Source organism: Chenopodium album, chromosome 16 (assembly GCF_948465745.1).
Source record: "Chenopodium album chromosome 16, dcCheAlbu1.1, whole genome shotgun sequence".
Classification (NCBI taxonomy): domain Eukaryota; kingdom Viridiplantae; phylum Streptophyta; class Magnoliopsida; order Caryophyllales; family Amaranthaceae; genus Chenopodium; species Chenopodium album.
In genome coordinates, this window is record NC_137849.1 from 38,144,821 (window position 1) to 38,156,281 (window position 11,461).

The 11,461-nt window shown below is 35.7% G+C and overlaps 1 protein-coding gene across 1 annotated transcript; it reads left to right on the forward strand.

Annotated features, from left to right (window-relative positions):
* The first annotated feature begins 2,618 nt into the window (after positions 1–2,618).
* Positions 2,619–8,678, forward strand: LOC145586463 (putative methyltransferase PMT25). The gene is made up of 9 exons (XM_081643304.1): positions 2,619–2,763; positions 3,260–4,385; positions 4,487–4,636; positions 5,651–5,921; positions 6,000–6,110; positions 6,204–6,378; positions 7,162–7,434; positions 7,835–8,029; positions 8,129–8,678. The coding sequence occupies exons 2-9, from the start codon at positions 3,306–3,308 to the stop codon at positions 8,355–8,357; spliced, it is 2,484 nt and encodes an 827-aa protein (XP_081499430.1). The 5' UTR covers positions 2,619–2,763; positions 3,260–3,305; the 3' UTR covers positions 8,358–8,678.
* The last annotated feature ends 2,783 nt before the right edge of the window (positions 8,679–11,461 follow it).

Here is an 11,461-nt window from a genome sequence, read left to right on the forward strand (position 1 = left end):
GTTTTATCATAGAAGTAGTATTTTCAATTAATTTAAAATTGTAATTAGATTTATACTATGTAAATTGAATAAAATCTACTGTAATATTTCTTCCTTTTCATACTGGTTTCACATTTCTTATAAATACGTTTGCTAACACATAATTTTAAATATTAATATAAGCAAGAAAAAAATAACAACGTACTCCGTATATGATTATGATTTTTTGCACAAAGTCAAAACATATCAACTAGGAGCAAAAAAGAAACATTGGAATTAAGATATTTTCCAAGGAGGTTGTAGCTTAAAATCTCAACTTCAATTGATTTTGCTGATTTTAAAAAAATGACCCTTCAAATACCGTATGTTATAAATAAAAGAGATAAAAACAAGTTAAAATAATTAATACTTGTATAAATTCAAATATGCAAAAATGAAGTGAATACAATGTCCCTAAAACATTATTCAAATAACTTTATAAAATTCAAGGATTCCCTTTTCGTGATGCTACTTAATATCCTAACTTGAATATTCTGTTCCCAATTTTTATTTGTAAACATTGCGGTGTTAAAATCAATTATGTCACACATAAGTACATAGCACACAAATTAATCCGAGTACATACTTTAAATACGTAATATCGACATACAATTTAGATAAGTACATGATAATTTATTTGTATATGCAAATAAATATAACGAACATATAGAAATTGGTATGACATTACATTATTTCTTATCAATTAATATGGAGTAATTAATTTAGGAAAAAACAGTTAATCACAATTTTTTGCTAAACAATAATAAAATTAATTCAATCACTTTAATAAAACACAATCTAAATCAGTTCGAAATTAATCTTATTTTGATCTGGTCTATAATTAATAGCCCGATACGTTGCACATACACACACCATCAAATCATTAGAATTATAAAAAATCTCACTAGATCTCACTTCCTTAGGCCCTGTTCTTTTGAGCTTCTGGGCAGAGCAGAGCAGAGCAGGGCAGGGCAGAGCAGGGGCAAGCAGAGCAGAGCAGATTTCAGCAGAGCAGAGCAGAGCAGAGCAGATTTTAGCAGAGCAGAGCAGAGCAGAGGAGATTTAAGCAGAGCAGAGCAGATTTTAGCATTATTTTTATTAATATTAATACAACTATTATTATTAATTTTATTATTATTATTATTATTGTTATTATTATTATTATTAATTTTTTTTAATTTTATTTTTTTATTATTATTTTTTTAATTTTATTATTATTATTACTATTATTATTATTATTAATGTTGTTACTATTTAATTTAACTACTATTACTATCATTATCGCATTGTACTACCATTATTATTATTACTACTACTACTACTACCACTATTATTACTACTATTATTATTATTTTTACTACTACCACTATTATAATTGATGGGTGAATGAAAACATAAATAGATGTGTACCACGTTAACATATGTTTATACTGAATATATAAAAGACGATAATGGTTTAAAATATTCAAATCATTACATATTCAAATTATTAAAACATTGTGCTGAATTAACCATCTACTTCCATATGATCTTCATTTTCATCATCTTCATTGTCATTTTGATCTTCATTTTCATCATCTTCACTACCATCTTGATATTCATTGTCATCACCTTCATTGTCGCTTTCCGAGCGATTAGCCCTCCAAATTCGGCGTGCTATACGATGTCGCACTTTGGCCATACTAAGTTTGCGCCATTGTGCATACATAGTTGAATATGCTACTCTTATACTTGCGTCATGTTGAATGATTGGTATGCCAAGCTTATGCATCCGAATAAAATTATGTAGTGTGCAAGTGGCTATAATGATTGACATTTGACTCTTTTGTGACACTTGTGGCATGTTATGTAGTATCCTCCACATTTTTTTTAACTGTCCAAATGAACATTCCACCTTCATTCTTAGCGATGAATGAAGCTTATTAAAATGTTCTTTTAATCCTCTAGGTGGCAGTATTCTAGAATCAGGCATATGTATTCTTACTCCCCCGAAGTATGGCGTCATATATCCAAGAGTATTTGGATATGCCGAGTCCGCCAAATTAGTAAAATATCTTCTTTTTTATATCATTATTTTTCACTATTATTATAATAATGTAGTATTATTGATCCCAAAAAAAACATGTATTATGTGTTATTATAAAGATCAATATGTATTTAGAAATTGTTAGACATTATTATTAATAAATAATAAAAAATTTGTATTGTGAATTTATAATTGTTATAATTTTAAAATATGTACTTTAATTATTGTGTACTTTAATTATTAAGTATTATTAATTATTGGTTTATTGATATTATTAATTGATATTAACCTAGAGCAGAGCAGAGCAGAGCAGAGCAAAGCAGAGCAGATTTCAGCAGAGCAGAGCAGAGCAAGGCAGAGCAGAGGCAAGCAAAGCAGAACAGAGCAGCTCTAAAGAACAGGGCCTTAGATAGTTACATAAATTGGCTTAGGAAACAAGATACAACATGTGTATTAAATTTTTGCAAGTGTACTATACTATAAATAAATAAAACCTTGATTTAAGGTTGATTATTATAATGATATAAAATCAAAATTTGGTTAATAAAGTAATTAGGAATAAATCATTCCAACACCCGCTGTAAAGGCAGTCGGTAGTAGTCGGCAGTCGACAGTGTTGAGTGAACCCCATCACTCACTCTCTCTCTCTCATCTCCACCATTAAAACCCCTTTAAATTCTTCATTGTTTCAGCTCCAAATCTTCAGATTTCTCAACTTGGTACATTTCTTCTCTCTCTTTCTTTAACCCATTTTCATTTTTTTGGATCTTGGTATTTCTTCCTGTTTTTTGAGGCTTTTGGGTTCTTTATTCTAATTGTTTGTAGTTCTAAATTTGATTGTTTGCTTTATTTTATTTAGGAATTAATCTTTTTTTATGAAGAAAGATCAATGCTAGTATTATAGTTTGTTGTTTGAATTTTGTGATTTTAATTGTGATTTAAGTGTAATTTTTTTTTTATGTGGATCGATGCTGGATTGTTTAATATGATTGAAAATTTTGTGGGTTGTAATTTTTGTAAGTTTTAACTAGTTATGATTGAGTTTCTGTTCATTGCTTTTATGGGTTTTTGTAATTATTTTGAATGTGAACGTAGATATTGCTTTTTCTTGGTAGGTTTCTGATTGGTTTTTCTTAAAGATATAGAATTTGATTTTGATTTGCAATTTTGATTTTCTGGGTTGTTGATTGATTTCTTTGTGATTTCTATTGTCAGTATTACAAGATAAATTTGAGAGGGTGGTTGTGGTTTTGGTAAAGGGATGGCGTCGGGAAGGTATACTCGCATTGATGCGAGGGGGAAATCGTCGTCGAACTACTGTTCGACCATTGTTGTTGTTGTGATTGTGGCAGCATGCTTAGTCGGGGCCTGGATCACGATGTCCTCGTCGGTAGACCCTGCTGGTTATGTTGGTATGTCTGTAGGAAAGGATGCCAAGCAAAATAAAGTGAGTGAGAAAAGTTCTAGGGAGTTTGAGGATAATTCAGGTGACTTGCCTGAGGACGGTCTTAAGGGGAATATCGAACAGGCCAGTGAGAGAGATGAGAGTGGCTCGAAGTTGCAAGAAAATGAAAGTGTAGGCCAAGAGTCTGAGAATTCGGGTGAATCTGGTCAGGAGGAGAAGCCAGAGAAATCGGGTTCTGATGAGGATGAGAGGGTTGATGCCAATAAGGAAAAAGAAGTTGAGTCTGTGAAGGATGAAGATGTCAAAAGCGCAGAAGAAGACTCAAATACCGGAGGAGATGAGACAACTGAAAAAATTCAACAAGAATCTGAGGAAAATAATGATGACAGTAAAATCAAAACTGACGAAGCTGAAGAGAAATCTGGATCAGAGGAGAGTTCTGAAGGTGTAAAGGAAAAGATAGATGACAGTAAACTCAAAACTGACGACTCTGAAGAGAAATCTGGATCTGAGGAGAGTTCTGAAGGTGCTAAGGAAAAGATAGATGAAGTGAAGGATGAAACTGATAGTCAAAGCCAGGAGAAAGTTAGTACAGAAAGTGAGTCCAAGGACAAAGCAGAGTTACTGGATGAAACTTCCACTCAGACCGGGGCTTGGTCAACTCAAAAAGCTGAGTCAGAAAAACAGAAAGTTTCTGAGAAATCCTCAGACTCATCTTCTGAGGACCAAAAGACCTACAAATGGAAACTCTGTAATGTCACTGCTGGGCCAGATTATATTCCTTGCCTTGACAACATTCAGGCTATCAAAAGGCTTCCCAGTACAGGTCATTATGAACACCGAGAGAGGCACTGCCCTGAGGAAGCTCCCACATGCCTCGTTCCTCTGCCTGAGGGGTATAAAACTTCCGTGAGGTGGCCTAAAAGCAGGGAGAAGGTACTCAAAGTGCTTTGAAGTAAAGAAGTAAAGAAATGACTGCATTGGATCATTCTTATTTTTGTGCTTATTATAATACGTTGTTGTGTTTGTTTATGCAGATATGGTTTGCCAATGTTCCCCATCTCAAGCTTGCAGAAGTGAAGGGACATCAGAATTGGGTACAGGCTTCTGGGGAGTATATCACATTTCCTGGTGGTGGGACACAATTCGTGCATGGTGCTACACGTTACATTGATTTCATTGAAAAGGTTATCCTTTACTGCATTATTTCCCCCCGCTGATTATCCTTCATCTTTATTGATGAAGTAGCATCATTGCTGATGCATTTTCCTCATTTTTATGGCTGTAATGTTCAAAAAGGTGAACAGCTATTTTGCTGATGCATGCATTCACAAGTATATAAAACCAACTGATAATTTTTGATCAAAAAAAAAAAAGGGAATAAATAGAAGAATTAATTATTTATATAGCTGGAGTCTAGTCCCTCACTCAGAGGTCATGAGTGGTTCTTTAACCTGAAGGGTTATGTATTTTATGTCTGGTTGTGCTGCATTGCCTGCATGCTTGGCAGTTGGCACCTCATTGAGGTTGAAGTATGTTTCTTATGTCTCTAGCCCTTCTTTTGTTACTAGGTAATTTCCTTCCGGTATCAAGTTGAGCTTTGAGGTGGTGTAATAGTGGTATCCCTCTCCACCTTAGATTCCTGTGGTCTAGGGATCAAATCTCGTTGGCTTATCTCTCCCCGGACCCCCCCCCCCCCCCCCCCCCCAAATCTGTTATTATATTTCTGTCCTGCTTGTCTCAATCAAGAAATTTCTTTTTTGATTATGCTGTTGCTTCATTACCAGTTTATACGTGAGTTTATTACTATTGTTGCGCATTCTCCAGTGGTAGAACATTTGAGAGTGACTTTGTTCCTTGCTTATGCTTTGTGCTGGAAACACTTGAATTGTTTCTCTCTGTCACATCTGATCAAGTCTTCATCTGTTCTCCTATATCTTATTCTCGGTCTGCTTAATTTTGGCAATGTAGGTTTCCCATGCTTCTGTGATACTGTGTCACTGACTTACTATATAATCATTGATGGCAATATGTGTTCTAAACTTTACCATTATATTACTTTTTAGTGGGATGTATTTGGTTGTTGTTTCTCGATGTTGAAAAATAATCAACCCCATTTCTTAAAAACCCATACTTGATGTTGCTAGCACTTTGAATTTCATTGTAACTCAGTGAACCTTTCTTTTTTCTTTTATTTTCAGACTCTTCCTGATATTGCCTGGGGGAAGCGAAGTCGTGTTGTTTTGGATGTAGGATGTGGTGTAGCTAGTTTCGGAGGATTTCTTTTTGACAAAGATGTACTCACTTTGTCACTGGCTCCCAAAGACGAACATGAAGCTCAAGTGCAATTTGCACTTGAAAGAGGAATACCAGCTATATCTGCTGTCATGGGTACAAAGAGATTACCCTTCCCCAGCAACGCCTTTGATATCGTCCATTGTGCACGTTGCAGGGTCCCTTGGCATGCAGAAGGTGTTTTACACGTCATCCTGAACTACAACTTTTAAAAGTTTAATTTAAATTTGAATCTAACGTTAATATACTTGATAGGTGGTAAACTGCTTTTGGAACTTAATCGTGTCTTGCGCCCGGGAAGCTACTTTGTATGGTCTGCCACTCCAGTTTACCGTAAAGATGAGGAGAACGTGGCCATTTGGAAAGGTGCATTATATAACAGTTTTTTACTTCATCATTCTATTAGTCTTGCAATTACTGGCATGAAACTGATCTGAACTCTGTGTACTGTATTCTCAGCTATGTCCAAGCTAACTAAGTCAATGTGCTGGGAGCTTCTGAAAATCGGGAAAGATACTGTAAATGGAGTATCTGCAGCAATATATCGCAAACCTATGTCCAATGATTGCTATGAGAGTAGAATGAGGAGTGAGCCTTCACTTTGTGAAGAATCTGATAACCCAAATGCGGCCTGGTAATCTTTGCTTTGTCTTTATATATGTGAAATAGATGTTAGAGCACATGATAAATATGCCACTTATGTCAAAGCAACTTGTGTAAAATAAACCTGAACGACTCCAGTCATTGGCTTCCTGTACCCCAATTGTTGTGACTGGTAGAGGAACCCACAGACAACATTTTATGGTAAGCTCTTCCACCCATGGAGAGCATTGTTTTGACCGAGCAGGGAAAGGTGTGAGAGATAAATATAAGTATTTTTTACTTCTATTTTTATTAGTCACAGTGAAGTAATCACATTAATACATAAAATTTGTCTCAAAATAACATTCAAACCATAAACCTAGGGCTTAAAATATCAAACAGTTTTCGGCTTGTGAGTGCTCAAAAACAGGAGTAAACTATCTCCAAATCACAGATGGGTGTCATTCTTGATTTACTATGAGTCTATGACCACCAGATATTGCATTATTTTCACTGCAAAGACTGTGATGGTTTAATTGTGATTAGTAGTTGTTGTGTCTCTTATTACTGAGAGCACTTTTTGCTGAACTATGAATAAAGACTTGGTACAAATTCTCTATGATCACTCACCTCCAGTTAGGGCATGTTAGTGCTACATCCCTGCTGCAGGAGGGTGGTGTACCTGGCGGTGGGAAGTGGGGAGGATATGGTGGTAAATGAATTGGTATTTTACATCTGTGCGTGATTGTGTGTGTATTTTTTTTTCATCCTTTTTGTCTGTGGCCCTTTGTAGTTGATGTATTTGATATTGATTGTCGAAAATTTCTTTTTTCAGGGATATACCAATGGAGGCATGCTTACACAAAGTACCAACAGATCCATCGGAACGTGGATCTCAGTTGCCTGCTAAGTGGCCATCAAGGCTGGATAAAACTCCTTACTGGTTAAAAGACTCTGAGACTGGGGTTTATGGCAAAGCAGCTCCAAAGGATTTCACTGCTGACAGTAAGCACTGGAAACGTGTTGTTGCTGATTCTTACATGGATGGTATTGGCATTGATTGGTCTTCGGTGAGAAATGTGATGGATATGAGAGCTATATATGGAGGGTAAGCTCTTGTTACTTTACTTACTTTAAACTCCATATGTTCTCTGTATCTGATAATTTACCTGAAGCATGCAATATGGAGTAAGAATTATTAGTTGATAATTGAGAATCAGGAGATCAGAAAATAGTTGAAGTTTGAAAAACGTTAATTTGACTACAAAACCATGCATTGAAAGTTTAAAATGTTTAGATCAAATAGTATAACAAATCTTATTGTTTGATTGTAATTTGTTATTCACATGAGAGTGTTGCTCTCTCTCAGCATTTTGTTTTCTCCTTAAGTTCATATACATCTGGGTTTTATGACTTAAGAATGTTAGCGTTATTCTGCTATATGAGGATGCAGTTAGCAAGTTACTCTTTATGTTTTTTTTTTCCTCTGATTTGCAATTTTCTTCCAGATTTGCTGCAGCTTTGAAGGACCTGAAACTTTGGGTTATGAATGTAGTTCCTGTCACCTCACCAGACACCCTGCCGGTTATCTATGAACGAGGTTTATTTGGTATATATCATAATTGGTGTGAGTCATTCAATACCTACCCAAGAACATATGATCTACTTCATGCTGATCATCTCTTCTCAGATCTCAAGAAAAGGTTTGGCAATCTTCTGATATTGCTTAAGATCCATTATATTAATGTGAGTTTCAGGACTTTCATCTGCTTTAATTTATAATGATCAACTTTTTTGCTCAGGTGTAACCTCAAGGGAGTTATGGCAGAAGTAGACAGAATTCTAAGGCCAGAAGGAACTTTGATAGTAAGAGACAATGCTGAAACCATAGCTGAGGTGGAGAGCATGGCGAAATCCCTACAGTGGAAGATCAAATTCACGTTCTCAAAAGACAATGAAGGTTTACTTAGTGTTCGGAAGACAAGATGGCGTCCCTCTGAAGTAGAAACTATTAGGTCAGCCATAGCTTAGCTTCCAATGGACGGGTTATCATAGCTTGGGAAAATACGCTGTTTCGGAATAGGTATCTATATTCTTTTATTGATTTAGCAGCACTGGTTCTCAAGAATGCAGAGGTTATATATGTGTAGCAATCTTATACAGTAGTTGGCTAAAAAGATAGCACAATTATTCTAGTAAGTATTTTCATGTTTGATTTACTTGATAGTTTTGTATTCCACTAATCCACTTAACCCTATAAAATTGAGGGAAGTGGACTTAGTAATTTTTATGTTTTGACCCTAAGACAAATAATGCTTAAAATAGTAAAAGTTCATTCTCTTCTGTTCCTTATTTTGGTATGCTTGAGTTTTGTTACTGTTTGGCAACAACTTTTACAGTGTGTTTGGATTGGAGGAAATGGAGGGAAAGGAAGGGAAGAGAAATGGAGAGATGGAGTATCTTTCATTTGGATAGCAAATGAGGAAGGGAGGGAATTGGAGGGGAGAGAAATGGAATGATTAAATTGTAGGAAATTGATCTCTCAGGAAAACTCACCATTCTTCCCTCCCCTTCCTTTCCCTCCCCTCTTCTCCTCCCTCCCCTTCTTTTCCTTCCCCTTTCTTTATCCAAACAAACTGTTAAGTTTAAAAGTTGACTTGTAAAGTTGAAAAATAATGTTTGATTAAATAGGGGTTAACTTAGACCACCAATTTATGAAAAATTCTCATAACTACTTCAAAGGCAAAAGCTAACAACGTCTTAGAAGTGCTGGATAAAATGACTATAATTAGAAAAATTAAATTGAAAGTGATTTAGTATGCATTTTCAAATTAACATTATTGTTAGCAAGATCCAACTCCAAGTGCTTTCAAATTGAGTAGTGCTTTAGTTACTTTCAAATTAACATTATTGTATTTTCAAATTGAGTAGTGCTTTAGTTATTTTCATACATAAGCTACATCGAAGATTAATCCAAAACAAAAAAACATACCCAAAACTTGCGTCATTGGATGGATACCAATTGCTTTAGCTTATTGAAGTATTAGTAGCATTTGTATTGTTTAAGGCTCTCTAAACAATTATGATTTTCCGGTAAACCTCTTTTTTTTTTTTTTTTTTTTTTTTTTTTTTTTTTTTTTTTTTTTTTTTTTTTTTTTTTACTACAGCAAAACCCTAAATTAATCATAAACTAAAGTACACACTAGAACATTAGGGGTAGAACCATATAACAACTTTCTATTCGGAAGCCATACAAGTTCGGTGGGATAAGACGCTTTCCTTTTTTAGCCACTCATTCTGCAAAACAAAGGGTTAGTAAAAACAGAGGAAGTTAAACTTCTTAGAGAATGACTTTGCCTTCTAACTCTGGAACGACAAGAAGAAACCAATAACTTCAAATTTTGAGAAGAGGAATTGTTGGGGCTTGCAGCAAACTTCACCGGGGAGTAGACTGGAGCATCTGGAAGGGGCACCGGCGTACTTTCACACGATGATGACACTTGATCAACCATACCTATGGTCGAATCTTCTTGTGCCAAATTTGGAGTTGCTTCACACCTATCATGCCCTTTCACAGGGGGGTGACTAACCTCCATTGGTGTAAAAACTTCTTGAGTTTCAACACAATCCATCTTCTTTGGATGATCGAGTACTCGGATGCTAATAAAATCCTTCTTGGAAGAGCAATAGTAGTGTAGTGTCCGTCCCTTAGAAATCGCTCCATACATTGTTGGAGTGAGATGCAAATAGGAATCAATACGTTTTCGGTTACAAAACCGATAACTTGACCCTGTAAGATTTGAGTTTTTTGTTTCTGAAGTTGACTTCAGATCAGAATTGTTATCAATAATGTTGGGCCTTCGATCTTGATCGATAGGGTTAGCTTTACCCTCCTCCGAATTCAAAGACTTGCCATCAACATCCTTTTCCTTTTTGGTGACATCTTTTACACCAATACAACTACGAACACAACCATCTCCACTACCATCTCTTTGCTTTCTTTTCCCTTTTTTCCCTAACTTCCTCTTTTCTTCTTCTTTCCCAATTTTAGCATAATCTCTAAACATTTTCCTCTCTTGTAACTGCAAGTGCCTCATTAACAAAATCCGGAGACCAACCCAATAAAGAGGTCACCTCATTGAGTTTTTGTTGAAACTCTCTGTTGGTGGGATCAATCCTAATTGCTTGTGCGAGATCCATAAAAGCTAAGTCGGGTTTATTAAGCTCTAAAGCTGCCACTGCCCTTCTAAAGTAAGCTTTTACATTAGATGTATCATAACACAAAACTGCAGAACACAACTGACCCACCTTGTCAAAGTTTTTCTCTTTGACATAACAAGCACCCAAGTTCAGATTAAGAGCCACAGCTAGGCTCGAAAAAACAGATTTATCTTCATCATTACAGACTGTAACAAAGGATAAAATCTTGAGTGCAAGAGAGTATTTTGCAAGCGCTAATCCCATATTACTCTTTTTGTAGAAATTGTTACCTTCATCTTTCAAACCCTTAACAAAATCCAGAATACCAAAAGGATTCTCCAATTTTCCAACTAAAAGCTCTAATTTATGAGAAGATATATCATCCTCTTCAACATGAGAAATACACAAAATCCCCCTAAGTTCTTCAAAATTATCCATAAAAACTTTAAACAAAGACAAACTAGAAATACCAAACAACTAGAAACTAAGGTTCAAATTGGTAACCAAATAGAAAACAAGCTTCTCCATAACTGAAACAAGGCATACCAGAAAATCCATTACGAAGAACACTCTAGAAAAGGAATGAAGGAAGACCCCGATCGACAGATGCGTTGCTGCCCTTACACCACTGAGAAAGAAACTTGATACACAGCCAATCGCGGATCCTTCGAACAGGGAATAGTCTCCGTGTATAAGACCCAAAAATCCCCCAAATTCGAAAAACAAATCCTAACCCTAACTTTGCTTCAATAAAATTGGGATGTTCAGATTAAAATAGCCAGGAGAAACGCGCCTAATTGGGCCTGAGGTAGTCAAGAAATGCTCGCCGACGACCTTAGATGAGCAACGGTGCTCTGGCCGCCGGCGGCAGCAGGGAGGCTTGAGGGAGTTGAAGTCACTGTTATAGAGAGAAGGGAGAGTAAAGTTCTTAAGTT